We start from the raw sequence: 16,220 nt of genomic DNA on the forward strand, positions 1-16,220 counted from the left end.
GTAGACAAATTTAATATTTTTATAAATTTTATATTATAATTTAAAATACAATCTAACCAAAAATATATCAAATTATATTTATTAGATAATTAAAAACTAATCTAATTGGATGGAATATTTTTTATATTTAAAATCAATTCAATCCCATCCACAATTACTAATTCTCCTCGTCCAAAAAAAAAATAATAACAAAATGGGTTTTTAAATAAAGTACACAATATATTTATTTGTTTAGGACACGAAAGTAATCTTATAGATTAGAGAAACAGGAAGGAAATGGGTGGTAGCGAGTGGGTGGGATGACTGAATTAGGTGACGAATGACTCATAAATCACATTTCTTAAGATCTTATTACTTATTTTGTCCATATTTATTTATATAATAAAAATTAGCAGCCAATATCAGAGTTCGTAAACGAAGAATTTAAAAAAGAATTCATAAAGCATTATTTAAAAAAGATAAAATTGGAGTTACCAAAATAAAGAAGATAAAATGATATAGGAAAATATTTGGAATATAATATAAGTTTGGGAAGCTGGGATCTAAGGCGCCAGAAAAGCTTAGGCGAATTAATATTATAGAGTCTCTCGTCGAGTTGAAAAAAGAAAAAGTTTGGTTAGATAAACGCAAACAATCATATTTGTTTGTATAAATAAAGAGCGTGTCTGCGCAAAATCTGACTCAATCAAATTCAAAGCTTGTTTTCTCTTTTCCTCTCTCTCTCTACACTCCAATGTCGGCTCTCTTCTCCATTGCCTCCTTCGTTGTCTTCTCTTTCAGGTGACAGATTCTAAACATTGCGTCTTTTCTCATTTTTCCCAATTCTCGGAAACCCTAATTCGATTCGGGTTTTTTGTAGGTTCTAAAGGGAAGAGAGTCTTTGTGGCAATGGAGGAATCGAGCCAGCTGAAGCGTGCCATGATTGATTCCTGGGCTGGGGCAATTGCTGGTGGAATATCGCGCACAGTTACCTCGCCCCTCGATGTTATTAAGATTAGATTCCAGGTATCTATATGTTTCTGTTATGTTTTTGGTTTCAATCTTTTTTTTTTTTTTTTTTTTTTAATTGTGTTGTTATTTATTTTTATACAAAAAAACAGGTTCAGTTGGAGCCCACTTCTACATGGGCTGTACTACGCAAGGATTTGGCTGCAGCTGCGGCTGCATCATCCAAATACACTGGCATGTTTCAAGCAACCAAAGATATTCTTAGAGAAGAAGGTGTGCAGGTAGTGAAATCAGCAAACCCCAGATTTTGTACCCTTTTGGGTTTGTTTTTCTTGTTGTGTTTAAATCTAATAGTCTTTATTCTTTGCAGGGGTTTTGGCGGGGGAATGTACCAGCATTGCTCATGGTTATGCCATATACAGCTATTCAGTTTACAGTTTTGCACAAGTTTAAGACTTTTGCCTCCGGTTCTTCCAAGACAGGTTTCTATTTTGTTATTCAGTGTCCCAGTGTAATGTCTTCGCTGACACTGTTTTTTGTTTAATAGACATGCACTGTAAGTGTAAAAGATTTTACACTTTCAGGTAATAAAAAAGTATACTTGGTTTGACCTGAGAAAGTTATTATTAAAGTTAGCAAATTTACCATATATGCAGTCTATGATCGGATGATAGTTTAAGAAAGCTTTACACTGCCTATACAAGTATTGGTTGTTCTTTTTATTTTTTAGACCTAAGTGGTGTTTTATCCGGGTGATGCTGGCTATTAGTTTTAACTTTTAAAATTTAGGTCCATAATCTCTTTAAATTTATTACAGTATATTGCTAAAGTCAATTCTACCAATTTATTTTGCATAAGCTTCTTTTGGGGAGGAGGGTGTTGTCTGTAATTAATGGACGTGTATGTACAATATATATGCAAAGCCAGAACATACATCCATACACTCAGCACACTTTAGAAAAATATAACTACTTACTAGGAAATGTCTCTTTTCTTATCCAATTCTAGTTTATTGTTTGTTCATTGGTTACTTTTTTGTTTCTGCAGAGAATCACGTTAATTTGAGCCCTTATCTATCCTACATCAGTGGGGCATTAGCTGGATGTGCAGCTACAGTTGGTTCATATCCCTTTGATCTTCTCCGAACCATATTAGCTTCTCAGGGTGAACCAAAGGTATAAACATTATTAAATTCAAGGTTACATGAGATTTTCAAAGTAAATTTGTGTAATATTTACTAGTGTTCTGAAGGTAGTGAAGAAAATTACTGGTTTGCATTTTAAATAACACTCTTGGGTGAGGAATTGATAGAAGAACATTTGTCCTTTGGCACTGGCAAAACTATGTTGCCCATGTTGCCACTTTAAGGATTGCTACAGCTGAATATAAGCAATGTGTCAATCCTTTGAGTACTATTGGCTGATATGAGGCCTTCATTGATGATTTAATGAACTCCTCTTGCTTATGTTATTGATGATCTTCTGTTTTGCTGCGTGGAAATCCTGATCCCTGATGTTGTTTTGGTCCTTTTGAAGCTCTTTTTTGTAACTAATCTTTGCAAATATCTTGCCATCATTTAGGTCTATCCAAACATGAGGTCAGCACTACTTGATATCATTCATACTCGTGGATTCCAAGGCTTGTATTCTGGATTGTCGCCAACTCTAGTGGAGATTATACCTTATGCAGGCCTACAATTTGGCACCTATGATACATTTAAGCGATGGTTGATGGTAAAATTTCAGTCCTCTATAACATCTCATTTTATTTGTTGATGATCGACATAATTATGTCCTGCATGCAATGGATGTTATCCTTTGGTCATTTTGCAACTGTAGTGTGGTGAGATTGTAAATTCTCTTGGACTCTGCATGATTCAGCTTGTTATGCTTCGTAGTATTTTGCCATCATTTTATATAGTCTTGGTGGGAGATAATGCTAGATGAATCAGAATGACTTAAAATGCATCATGAAGTTATTCAGTTATTCCTAATTATCTTAGGTTGTAATGACTGCTGATTCAGCTGTGAGGATTGCTACATGTGTCTCACCTTTTCAGTTTATTTTGATTTTTTTTTGTTTTTGGATTATCGTTCTACCTGTTGCATAGCCGCATAGGTTATCAGCAAGGACTCTTCACCTGGATTACTATTGCCTTTACTTGTGAATCACTAAGCTTGGACATGTTATTTGCACTAATAATTCTTCTACACCACAGTTTCAATTTTGAATGAGAAATAAATGCTGTTCATGCCTCATACCTGTTGATAGGTTTTCTTTTTAATTATAGTTTAGAATTTTATGTTAAAGTTGTGTTGAATTGTTAGCGAAAGAGTAATGGAACCTTGGAATTATGTCACTCCGAATTTACTTCCACTTATAGGTTGTAATCTTGCATTAAAGATGGGATTGAACTCCTTCATGCAGCTGATGAATGTTTTGTTTCAGTACACTTGACAGTAAAATTTTTGCACCTGTTTACATATCATGTATTGGGTGTGTATAATTGTAGGATTGGAATCGTAGATACTCATATTCCAACACTGCTACAGCAGATAACCTCTCCAGCTTCCAGCTTTTCCTTTGTGGGTTGGCTGCTGGAACATGTGCCAAACTTGTTTGTCATCCGCTTGATGTCGTCAAAAAAAGATTTCAGGTAAACCTTTGCGTTTATTAAGTACTAGTACACGGAGTATTTAATCAAATTTTTATTATAGAATTAAGAGTTCTAGTCTTCTAGAGACCCTCACCCTTCAATCCTAAAAAATGTATCCCTGTGATTATTTCAGGCCGGATACGTGATTCTTTTTAATTCATCTGAAACAAGTAGTTGATATTAGATAAAACTGGACTTATGTTATTCTATCCTTGTCAATGTTGTCATGGATCTTTATTCTCTGTTTGCTACAGATTGAAGGGCTTCAAAGGCATCCAAGATATGGAGCTCGAGTCGAGCATCGTGCATATAGGAACATGTTTGATGCCATGCAACGGATAATGCGGTTAGAGGGTTGGGCTGGTCTGTACAAGGGGATAATCCCATCAACTGTTAAAGCTGCACCTGCTGGTGCTGTGACATTTGTTGCTTATGAATTGACATCAGATTGGCTAGAGTCCACTTTTAGTTGAATTTTCCCACTTCTTCATAATTTTTAATCATATTCTTTTTAAAATACAAATTAAGTCCTTCCTAGTTTAGGAAGAAAGTTTAAGGGATTACTAATTTGTTTTAATGATAGTGGTAGTTGATATTGAACTTCCTCAAGATGGAAGATTTGTTCTTTATGCTTGCATCTGATTTTGAATTCCAAATGTAAATTTCCAAAATATGATGCAAAGCCTGTCTAGGAATGAAATTTGTTTGGATTCAACCTATATTTGCTGTGATGATTCTTTTGCATCCTTTTGTTAGACATAATAGCCTTTGCTCAAATTTGTTATTTATGTAGCCATCCTAAATATACTGAGTTCGTCTTTTTGCAAGCCTCAAGATTTGAATTTATGAAGGTTGTATGTGAAAGCTCGTCCTTTTCTATTCCTTTGAAAAAGAAAAGGCCCCTCCTGGGTTAGGTCATTTATCCACAAGTTTGAGTTCTGCTGTTATTAACAAACCAATTTGTTTTTTGTTTTAATGATTGGTGGTGACTTGTGTTACGTGATAGATCAGGGCCTCTCCCTCCAAATTTGGGAGGTACCGGGTGAAAAAGAAATGAGATTTATATAGTTTCATGACATAGTAATATATAAGAAAGAAACATGAAAGCGTCCGAGAAAAATATCGAGAAAAATATCAATACGTATCATATTTTCAAGTGTAAAATTTTGATAGAAAAGACACAAACCAGCGGGTGATCCGCATTTAATATTAGTTGGTATTCAACTCGTTACGATTTCATTACGAGATAAGGTGCATGACAAAACAATGTCGTCTATTAGAGTTGTAAATAGGATCACATTGTGGGCCGAACTCAGTAATTTAACTCGCCAACTTGTGATATTGTGTGTTAAACTTAATAGGTTAACTTATCTATTTTTATGGATTGAGTTAGATAAATAAATTTATTAATTTATTAATTTATTTTTTTTATAGTAAATTTATGTTAAATTAATATTTTTTATGATTTAATTTCTTTTTTTAGATAATTATTCTTATTTTATATAAAATAGAAACTATACTATTTTATTAACATGTTTTTTTACTAGTACATTATGATGAATGTCTTTTTAATAAAAATATATATTATTTTAATCTTTTGTATGAAAAAAATATAAATTTATTAATTAATTTTATAAATAATAATAAAATTATAGGTTGAAACAATAATATATTTTAAAAAAATTTAATAGAGATTTTTTTATATAAAAAAGTTAGATAAGTTGAAGGTGGGTCAACTTGTTAACTCAACAACTCATTAACATGGATCAATTCGTCAACACACTGTTAAGTAGAATGAATTATATTTTTTAATTTGTTTTCTTCGGTTGGTCAACTTGTTCTACCTTGTTTCTTTAATACTTTTAATCTACTCTACTCAATTTCAAGTAAATTGATTCATGTTATTACCTTTATGTATAAAACTAGAACATCACAACAATTAAATATTTAACTAAAATTTCACATAAATATTATTATAGTAAAAGTAATTATGTAAATTGATCTAACTCATTTTAGATTTTAAAAATATCAATACAATAACAATTTAAACTAAGATAATAATAGTTGCATTGTTGAATTTTCTAAGATATGAATCTAGTTAAGACATGAGAAGGTCTCCCTCTCTACACCAACTATTATAAATTTGTTATGGTTGTAAACATTCAACAACATTATCATTTTTCATAACTTTGTTAATCATTTTGTACAGAGACATGTCCTAAGTTGTGGCTTAAGGACTGCCTTCAAGTTATATACATATCAATTACCTCCTTATGTTACACACCAACCACTGAGCAAAATCAATATCTTCATCCTTGTATTCTTAAGATTTGTTGGACTTCTAAAATTATAACAATTACATTTATCAGTCATTAGAAGTTGACTCAAGAAGGAACTAATGTTATTTATCAAATCAAAGTTGTTCTGATTCAAGTCAAAGGAATTGGTGGAAGTGATCAAATTGTTTTAGAATATGAAACACAAGGTGCCAAAGATATTAGATATGAAAGTTAATCGAAAATGTAGGTTAATCATGGACAACTTGAAGGTCATTTCAGGTGAGTACCACAAAAATTACTCTTTAAAATGCAAATTAAGACACTCCTTAACCATAACAAACATGAGCTAAAATTTAGACTAAAATGAGCATGAAAGCTAAAATTGAGACTACCTTTTAGTTTTGTCAACTCTAAAAACTAACTTGACCACAAGTGTCAATTTTAATGACTAAAATTTCCAATCTAATCTTAAAAGTTTTTTTTATACATGGATTGTATAAATGTGCACACACTTACACATACACATAAATATAGTATAATTATATTAATAAATTAACTAAAAATAACATAATAAAATATATTATTTAATAATTTTAATTAAAATAATTAATTTTTAATAACATATAAAAAAAATTAAAAGTTATATAAGAAAAAATTCTTATTAGCCTTGACTTAGACACGCTTGTGTGGATAACAAATGTATTCAATAAATATTTTTAAAATTTCTTAAATATAAAAATTAAAATAATAATAAGTATGAAATTCAATAATCAATTAAGTCTGATTAGATTTACGTAATTGAATCAATAATCTATGTATATATTTATATAAAAAGAAATGACAAAAGCCTTTAAATTTTTCTATATAAATTTGTTTTTATTTAATTTTTTAGTTGAATGACTTGAATTTATTTTGTGTGCTGTAATTTATTAATTTTCTGCAAGGTAATTATAAAAATTAAAAATTAAAACATAAATTACATTTAGAGAAATTTTACGGTACCCCTAAAAATTTAAAAAGTTTTGAAATTATTTTTATTTTTCTTAAAAGAAATATGCAAACATTTGATATTTTAGAAAAATTTGATTATATTTATTATTTTTTTAAAATTCTTAATATATGTATATATATATATATATATATATATATATATATTATATGAAACATTTGAATTTACTAAGGACATTTTTTATATATTATGAGTTATGATAAATTGGAAATTTTCATATTTGTATGTAAATTTTGAAAAAGAAATTGAATAAAAAATTTATAAAATCTTTCTCTCTTTTAACAAATAAAATTTTATTATTTTTTTCAAAGTTATTTGATTTTTAATATATGATTTAAAATACTTGAATTAATATTAGATGAGAAAAAAAGATAAATTAATTTCTTAAAATAATCTGTTTGTCAATAACTTATCACTTAGTGTAAAGAAAAAAATAAAAAGAAAAAAAAATATACTTTAAATTATTTTTATTGATTTTAAAAATTGACTATGATAAAATAGTACCGTAACAACTCCTTTGTATGTGGTTACTGTGAATGACTCATGAGACGCACGTGTGGATGATTTCATTATTGGGATATCATTATGGACTAGGAGAGATTATTATCACAGAATTCAAGCAGGCCAAAATATTTGGTGAAATTTAATAAAGAAACTGACAACTGCATTCAGCTGAGGTGTAATTTATGTCTGAGACCAATAGTTAGTTGGAAGTACAAAATTTTAGAAAACAATGAAAACTAAACTAAACTTTTAGGTTAGATTATGAAGAATTTTTATGAAAAGAATGTTTTTGAAATTTTCATTTATGACTAGCAATAATACTTTAACAGAATATTGATATTTAAAAGAAAGGAAAAAATATCGTAGCATACTGGCACGTGTTATTTTTCAATTAATAATATAAAACAGAAAAAAAAACATATAATTTCGTCTCACTTACTAGTTATTTCAGAAAAATGTTTGAAGTATTTTGAATAGTCACGTAGCCACGGATATTTAGAAATTAAATTCTATATTTTAAAATATTTGTAATTTTTATTATAAACCATAAAATTTTTCTTAAATATAATTTTCATCCTTGAAAAAAAATATTAAATTTAATATTTGATCTATTAAAAAATCCATCTGGTCATAACTTTTTTTGAAACTATTTTTAGTCTTTTATCATTAGATTATCATTAAACAATGTGACAAAGAAATCATTAATACGTTATCACTTATCAAAATAAATTTAAAAATAATAATATGTATTTTATTTCAATAAAATCAAGAATTAAATAAAATAAATTGTAGGAGTTAAAATACAAAATGATTTTTTTTAAAAAAAATTCTGAAAGCCCTTATAACTTTATTCAAAACTTTTGTCACATGAACTTATAGAGACACGCGGTGAGATGTGATGTTGCTGATAGTAAAAGCTTCAAAATTTTACTTTCAAAAGAAATTATTCTCTCTAGAGTAAAACAATGCCAAACGAAATTTAGGTGTTGTTGAACATAAAACAAAATTAGACAAAGCCATTGTCAAATGTCAATTGCAGAGATTAAAATTGTCAGAATGAAGTTTCTAAGCAAAATATAATTTCTAAATATTTTGAGAATTGTATAAAAAAAATAAAAGGAAATAAAAAAAAAAACTCACATAAAGATAATTAATTAGCACGATGTTACGATACATGTATTTCAGTCAACCATTAATTTTGTTTATATCCAATTTTTAGACCTGAAGTCCCTAAACTCGATATATGGATCCAAGATCAAACTTGCCTATGCTAAAATAAGGTTACCCTTGCATTCAATAAATAAGATATGACAATTATCACAAAAATGAAAAAGAATATTACGACAAAGCAAGTGACAACGATGTGCAGGTCAACTTCTTGTTTGGGGAACAAAGTCCAGATCCAACACAAGTGCTTGGACCCAGATAACGTTGAGGGACAAAATCAAGCCTTAAACACCCATATGAGAATTGTCTTGAGGGTTGACTCTTCTAAGTGTGGAATAACAAATATTTATAAATCAATAGCTGATTTTAACATCATCACAATTTATTTTACTCATGCGTGCATATTTTATCAAATCTATGCTGTTAATCAAGGAGCATTATTATACTTTATCTTCTAAAAAATATTTACCACTTTAATCTAGTCAAAGTCCACTTTGAAATGCTATAGTCGAATGAGATAGAGGACAACATTTTGGAGGTAATGGTAGGGTGAAGTGCAGAATGGCCTTCTAGTTCAAAACTTGGGAGGAATAATGTACTCGGTGGTGTACTGAAAGTACCCTCTAGAGGCAAATCTCTCATTCTTTCCAGTAAATAATAAAATACGATGGTTTGTAAAAGTTAACAAACTCATCATATCATATCATATGATAGTGTATAACTATTTTACACTGTCAATCTATAATTTTTTTCCATAAAATATTTAGTATGGGGCAACTAGCAAGAATTGTGATATCTGAATCGAAAAGGCAAATGCAAGTTATTTCAAACAACCAGCAATTAATTATGATGAAATCACATCATATATGCATGTATAATGAATGTTTGGAGTCATGACCTAGGAGGACACACCCATACAGGGGAAAAGCCTATGGCAACTGCTCCTTTTCCTTTATTCTGTCACCAGTTTGACAGAAATCGAAGAGGTTAAAAATCTAAGTAACCCAAAATAATAACCAAAAAGGAAAAAAAAAACTACAGTCCTAATGTGCATTTGGCTTACTATGTATTCTGTTCATAACCAGGCAGCATTGACAAATCACCTGATCAATAGGGGGCAGCAAGTGTTCCGTGAAACCTTGTCTGAAATCGAAGACTGGCACTACAACTAAGAAATGATAAAAGCATAAAACCTGAACTCCAGGAGACTACTAGAAACCTCAGATTCTGTTGATTGCTAAGCTGAGTTGACCAGAGGAATTTCTCTGTGTAGTTTATAGTACATTCTCTTGGACAGAAAAGACTTGAATACCATGCTATAAAAACACTTCCTTTGAAGTTTGTATCTAACATCCATGATGTGCATAACCACTTCAATGAGTGAAAAGGCTGACTATATTGTTTGTCAAGCGCTGCCATCTAAAAATATTGAAAACAGGTTTAGCTTGAAAACTCAGTTTCATTTATCCTTCATTACACTTGGAGCCTGTGTCTATCACATTACTGTCACTGCTAGGGCTACCATTACAGATAACATCTGTTTTTTCCTCCTTTTCAAAACCAGTACCACTAATACTAGAACCTGCCACTTTGCGAGATACACGTCGAGAAGGTCTTGTTATTGAGCTGTCCTGGTGATAATCTCTGCTTTTGCGCTTCTCCTTTCTGTCTAGATATCCAAAGGCAAAAGCTTCAAGCACTTTTGTTGTTGGTGGCCTATTTCTGGTGCTCTGCCTCCGGGTGTGCATGTCAGGCTGATGGTCAGGGTGATCCCCAAGTTTGGAGTTTGTTCCAACACTGAGCTCATCTGATTCCTTGCCTGTGTTATTTTGCTGCATCACAACCACTTCATTCACAAGAGGTTCATCAGCTTCAACTTCTGGTGAAACAGGTAAGTTAAGGTCAATCATAGTCCGTGGCTGGGGTTTATCACATTGATCCTTAGCACCTGAAGAACTAGTGTCAGGAACAGCTTCTCCATTGATGATTGAGCTGGGGTTTGACAGAGGATCTGCTAATATTTCGTTACTCTGGGTTGGAAGACCTGCAGATGACTTTATCTCCTGGGGTGGTATTTCCCATGAAAGAACACTCTCAATAAACTTTGACTTTTGAGGACAGTAACTGGCTTCCTCTTGTTTTACTCCGGGAGCCACAGAGAAGTTGGCAGTTACATTTGCACTAGATTTTGAGTTGTCTGGATCTGGACAAAAACTGGCCTCATCTTGTTTTACTCTGGGAACCACAAAGAAATTGGCAGTGTTACTATTTTTCTTTGCACGGCTACAGGCAGTTAATCTCCTCCGTCTTTTTGTAACCGGGACTAGATCGTTTTTGTTATCAGATACCATTCTATGAAGTGATGGGAACTTCATACCATCTCTTTTGAGTGTGTTACTCAACAATTCTGTCTTCTGGCCCTTGCAGGCAGCAGATAAGCTACTAGAACCCATGCTACTCCTTGGAAGCTCCTCTTTCGAAAGATTGTTTTCTAAACCATTCAAAAGCGAAGAGACACCTGTACCAATATTAGATTTACTGGCTTTAGTAATGTCATTCTTCCCTTTATCAAAGCATGTCATATTGACAGACCCGGATTCATTTGTTTGCTCCTCAGAAGTATTCTCATCATCCGAGTCATTTTCAGAAGTACAAGCTTTTAAAACTTCAAATGGCAAGCTTCTCAGTTCTCTCACCTTTGTCATCTTTTCACTAGCCAGACTTGTGTCCACGACAGTAAATTTCATGACATCAGTACCACGGTTTGGAGTTTTTACCTTGAGATAGCAGTAACGTGGTTGATTAGGGGAATTTTCGCAGTCCAGTTTTGTATCTTTTGTCCACCCATTTCCTTGCTTGCTAGTGCCATCATTATCTGCAACTGTCTCCAGCTCAATTAGCTCAGGGTCAGAAGCAACTTTACACAGGACATCACTAACGGAGTCAAAATAGTGATTCCCCTTTACTAGTTTCCTTGAAAACTTCTTAACTCCTGGGACAAGGAAGACCAGAGAATGCTTAGAAGCAACAGCATAATTATGACTATCTGGCTGCTCAGAGTGCCAACCTCTGGCAAGTAAACAAGGCCAAACAGCTTCCCAGAAGAGATCACTTGTTCGAGCTTTACTTAATCTGAAATCACCTGTTAGAAAGCTTATTATTTCTGAAGGTGTCAGCATTGAACATGCTTTGCCAACTGGTATTTCTTGGCGAACAGGATTTGCTTGGGTGGACTTCATAGAATCTATATTAAGTCCTGTAAGATCTTCTTTCCCCTTACCAACTCCTACTCCCTCAACAAGAGCTTTGAGCCCAACTGAGGCCTTTAAAGTTAAAACATAATCTTCTAGAAGCATTTTCCCCTCTACAAATGCCTTGGACACCTACCAATTAATTGAATTTTAGTCATAATAACATATTTCTTATGATAAATAAAATATGAATTAACAGGCAGTAGACCTGCTAAGATAACAGATTGTTCTGCATAAATAATGAGGTCCAAGATGCAAAAGATGAAAAGACTTTTCAAACTACGATAAAAAGGTGATGCATTCAGATGATCAAACTAGAATCAAAATTATTGTTATGTTACTCAGAACTTTTCTATTATGATATATAGAAACAAAACTCAATTAGGTGCGACTTTGAGTACTCTTGATTTAAGCACTACAAATTCTATTGAAAAAATAGCTTTGAAAATGATTTCCACCTTCAACCAAAAGTCATCATCATTTTCAGAAGTGATGTTTATACGAGAATAAACAATTGACACATGTAAACCCTGGCATTTTCAAAAGCTGCTTTTTTTTTGCATATGGTTGAGAGGGAGGAGACATGGTCAATAAAGGCGAATGAAGGATTGGTAGATCCAATTCATGGCAATCATGATACTAGCATAAACTTTGGAAGAATTTAAGTACCTCAATTAATTTATTGTAGCATTCCTCTGACACAATTGGTAGTAATCGAGACAAGAGCTCTTGTTGCCTTGGTCCTGTGAAAATTTTTTGGCCATAAATGCATTTTCTGCTTCTCATTTTTCTGCATCCAGACCATCTTTGATATTTGTCCGATTTATAAAATTTCCCATAATAGAATGACAGTATATCTCCCATCTTCTTATTGCCAATAAATCTTTTCACCTGAACAAGGTTCTTCCCAAATATATACAAGCCAAGGATGAAACTGGCCTCTTCAATTTCATTCCAGGTGTCACATGCAGACCCAGGAACTAGACAATGGCCTTTATCTCTATGCTTCTCGATCTTTGTTTCTTGCTGCATATTGGAATTTGCTGCTTCTCCCAATTTCATTCCATTGACCAATGTACTGTCAACAGCCACCAGTTTAGGCTTCAATTTATCACAATCCAGACCATTTGAGGTCTCTTTTATCCATTTGAGGTCATTTTTATTGGTAACTCCATTTGACTTGCTTGCATTTTTCTGCAAATTGTGCCTATGGTTCTCTACTTCATCCTTAATCCAAATTATTGGGATAGGTAACCCTACTCGAAACTTATAGAGAGTACTTGCTGTACTTTCTGCCTCATCTGGGTTCCTCAGAGACCAGTAATAGTCAGATTTTGAAATTAAAGGCGGAACTTCAACCTGGTACTGCTCACCCACTCGAGGAAATATATCCGGATCACCAAAAACATCATAAACACCAGAATGTTCTGGAGAAAGTGATTGTTCATCTGCTTGCTCGTCAATATAGTTCAAGCCATTAACTTGTGCTGCCTCCACCTGTCCAAAAATTTGAACACATTTTTAAAATTATATAAATAAATAAGCACACACATTTGAAGTGTATCAGGTGAGAGGAACTAATTTTAAGCATTCAATTTTACATAGACGGTCAGATTAGTTTTTATTTCAAGCTTCTATCTTTCATGTTGCTAGTGAGCAATAGTTGAATCTAAAGCTGATTGAGCCTTAGAATTAATATAAGGCATAGATTTAATATTGTCAACTCATCATTTTTTTCTAATTTACCGACAACAGAAACAAAGTAGCAAGAATAGACAGAGCCAGTATTTTCACTTCCTCCAAGATTTAATGGTAATGAGAATGTTGCACTTAACCTTCGTCTACGAGTCAGTCAGCTAGAGTCAAACCTGTTAACCTAAATTATAGACATCCTACGAACTCACAAGTAAGATTTGCTAGCCATGTTAGCGTGCGCGTAAACAAACTATTTTAGAAGCAGTAAGATAATAGCATTGCGGTACGATTTATATTTATATATAAATCATAATCCTAATCCCAATTATGACAAATTCCAATCAATCCGAAAGAAAAAAAAATGGAGAATTTTAAATTCATAAGAAAAAATAATAGAATTTTTTAGAAATAAAAAAATAATTATGCATACAATTATTATTTAATTTCCCCACAAAAAAATATAAAAAAAAAAAAAAAAAAAAACTCACATAAGTAAAAAAAAAATCCCAAATTAAACAGCAACATTTAGGAATAAAACAACGAAGTTCAAGCAGATTCTGCATACCAACCAAATCAACAAAGAAGAACAAAACTTGGGTTTCCAAAAAAAAATTCACAACAACGAGTTGATATACATGTTTATATGAAAAAGTAGGTAACAAATAAGCGAGAGAAGCACCGAACGCAAACCTCGAACAAATCAACAAACCAGATCCATTCCCTGAACCAATATACACGAAGCGAGAACAAAGTCGAAGAGTCCAGACAAATGCATGAAAAAACCCATTCACCACATTCAGCTCTACGGAACGAACAACACTCAAACACGAACACGAACACGAGAAGAAAAACACACACGCACAAATATGTAGTATTAAACAAAAAGAAAGAAAGAAAGAGAGACATAGACAAGTTTTCCCAGTGAGAATTCCAACATGATCCAAGAAAATCAGATATTTAACGCGAGAACACAAGTTAAAGTACATTAAAACGGTACGAGGAGAGAGAAAAGAAGAAGAGATGTTACCTCCATGGACGAAGAAGAAGCGAGCGAGACCCACATGAAGAAAGCAAGCTGCGAAAATGGGTCGTGAAGGTTACACACCGATTGAAAATAAAGAAAACGTGAACAAGGCGTAGTTCTTGATGAAAAAAATAATAATAACATAATAACTATTTATTTTTTCTCTCACTGTCTCCGTACAAACACATATACATACAAAGTTGTAAATATAAAGAGAGAAAGAGAGTGGTACCTGCCTGTGTTAAGGGAGAGGAGCTTTCATGGCTACGAAGAATTAGAGAAAGAGAGAGAGAGAGAGGAGAAGAAAAATTGCACGAGCAAGAGAGAAAATAAAAACTAAAACCCAAGTCGTTCTCTCTTGGCTCTTGCTGATATATAGGGAAAAAGATATATGACAAATTAATCTAATTAATATAATATTAATGTTATTGTTTTTGAGAGAGAAAATAAGGGTTCTCGTCTGTGCAGGGGTTCACACTCACACTCACGCGCGTCTCGCGCGTCTCAATCAATAAATAATACTGACACGTGGCGGATTTCAAGATTCCAATCATACATATACTATGAGCTGAGCCTGAGCCTGAGCCTGGGAGTGAAGGATTTTGTTTCAGCTTTGGTCCTTCCTTCACCATATGAGATGCCATTGCCATTTCTAGTACTCACACATCAACCTTTGCAATTGCCTATCCTCTTTCCCTCCCAATTCAATCAACTTTTTTTTTTTACATGGAATTTAGAGTATAGTCTTTTATTTGAAAAATAAAGTTTGAGGGTCTCTCTTATTCACGTCTGATACACTATTTTAAAAAATATATGAATTTAATTTACCTTTATAAAACCAGCTTGATATAAATTATTCCTCACTTACATATTATATATTGATAATATTACTGATTAGTGTATGATTTCTTATGCACTTTCATTGCACTAAAATTTGTAAGATTAAATATATTTAAATATTTTTTTAGTTAAATAACATGATAAACTCAAAATAATTAATTATTATTAGAATAAGTTCTGATATTAGAAAATAAATTTAAATTTTTAAATTTTACAAATTGACTTGTAAAAGTATTTTTAATAGTTATTCTTGTAAATAATTTATTAAAATTCTTATTTTACTCTAAATGAAATTTATTATGTCACAACATTTTTAAGCAATTTATATTATATTTTTTTTATAAAATTTGTTCCAGTGATAGAATTTTATAAGTAACTCATATTTTTATAATTTTTTTTACTTACACTTTATATTTTAACAACTTAAAAAAATTAATGTGATTATTATAATTAAATATTAATTTAGTTAAACATGATAAATAATACTTTAACGTATAAAAAACAATAATAAAATTTACAAAATTAATTTAATGCATATAAAAAATTAAATATTAAAAATAAAGAAATCACATAAATACGATAAATATATAATAATGATGCACAACTAATTTTTTATTCATGAATAATGAAAGGTTGATGATGTATAACAATTTTTTTATTTATTTATGAGAATGATTTATATTCTAAATAGTGTTATTTATTTAAAAATTATTATTTATTTTTAAGTCATTTTTTTATGTTATGTTATCACATTCTTATAAAAGTTGCTAATAAATATCGTTATTTATTAATAAGATACATCACTAATACTTTTTATTAGAGATATTCTAAGAAGAAGAAAAAAATT

General features: G+C 31.5%; 2 protein-coding genes across 3 annotated transcripts; one reads left to right on the forward strand and one right to left on the reverse strand.

Moving 5' to 3' along the window:
• The first annotated feature begins 554 nt into the window (after window positions 1-554).
• LOC109809303 (mitochondrial thiamine diphosphate carrier 2) lies at window positions 555-4,323 on the forward strand. The gene is made up of 8 exons (XM_020372566.3): window positions 555-780; window positions 860-1,005; window positions 1,101-1,229; window positions 1,319-1,430; window positions 1,996-2,123; window positions 2,529-2,681; window positions 3,461-3,604; window positions 3,859-4,323. Exons 2-8 carry the CDS (start codon window positions 889-891, stop codon window positions 4,075-4,077), a joined length of 1,002 nt encoding a protein of 333 aa, XP_020228155.1. The 5' UTR covers window positions 555-780; window positions 860-888; the 3' UTR covers window positions 4,078-4,323.
• A 5,060-nt stretch (window positions 4,324-9,383) lies between these two features.
• On the reverse strand, window positions 9,384-14,904 carry LOC109808091 (uncharacterized). Of its 2 annotated transcripts, none has more exons than XM_020370926.3 (4): window positions 14,766-14,904; window positions 14,537-14,584; window positions 12,484-13,311; window positions 9,384-11,946 (listed from the first exon to the last, which is right to left on the reverse strand). In XM_020370926.3, the coding sequence occupies exons 2-4, from the start codon at window positions 14,570-14,572 to the stop codon at window positions 10,027-10,029; spliced, it is 2,784 nt and encodes a 927-aa protein (XP_020226515.1). In that variant the 5' UTR covers window positions 14,573-14,584; window positions 14,766-14,904; the 3' UTR covers window positions 9,384-10,026. The 2 variants fall into 2 exon arrangements, with proteins under 2 accessions (XP_020226515.1, XP_020226514.1); XM_020370925.3 differs by having other exon boundaries at window positions 14,770-14,898.
• Between the last annotated feature and the right edge of the window lie 1,316 nt (window positions 14,905-16,220).

The sequence above is a fragment of the Cajanus cajan genome, chromosome 5, assembly GCF_000230855.2.
Source record: "Cajanus cajan strain Asha chromosome 5, NIPB_CcT2T_4, whole genome shotgun sequence".
Lineage (NCBI taxonomy): Eukaryota > Viridiplantae > Streptophyta > Magnoliopsida > Fabales > Fabaceae > Cajanus > Cajanus cajan.

Bases quoted from the DNA above. Each gene is read 5' to 3' on its own strand.
- LOC109809303 (XM_020372566.3), top strand. From the start codon at position 889: ATGGAGGAATCGAGCCAGCTGAAGCGTGCCATGATTGATTCCTGGGCT. The intron at 1,431-1,995 runs GTTTCTATTTTG...TTGTTTCTGCAG, and splicing joins CTCCGGTTCTTCCAAGACAG to AGAATCACGTTAATTTGAGC. The intron at 2,682-3,460 runs GTAAAATTTCAG...GTATAATTGTAG, and splicing joins CATTTAAGCGATGGTTGATG to GATTGGAATCGTAGATACTC.
- LOC109808091 (XM_020370926.3), bottom strand. From the start codon at position 14,572: ATGTGGGTCTCGCTCGCTTCTTCTTCGTCCATGGAG. The intron at 13,312-14,536 runs GTAACATCTCTT...ATTTTTGGACAG, and splicing joins CTTCTTCTTCGTCCATGGAG to GTGGAGGCAGCACAAGTTAA. The intron at 11,947-12,483 runs GTACTTAAATTC...ATTAATTGGTAG, and splicing joins GCTACAATAAATTAATTGAG to GTGTCCAAGGCATTTGTAGA.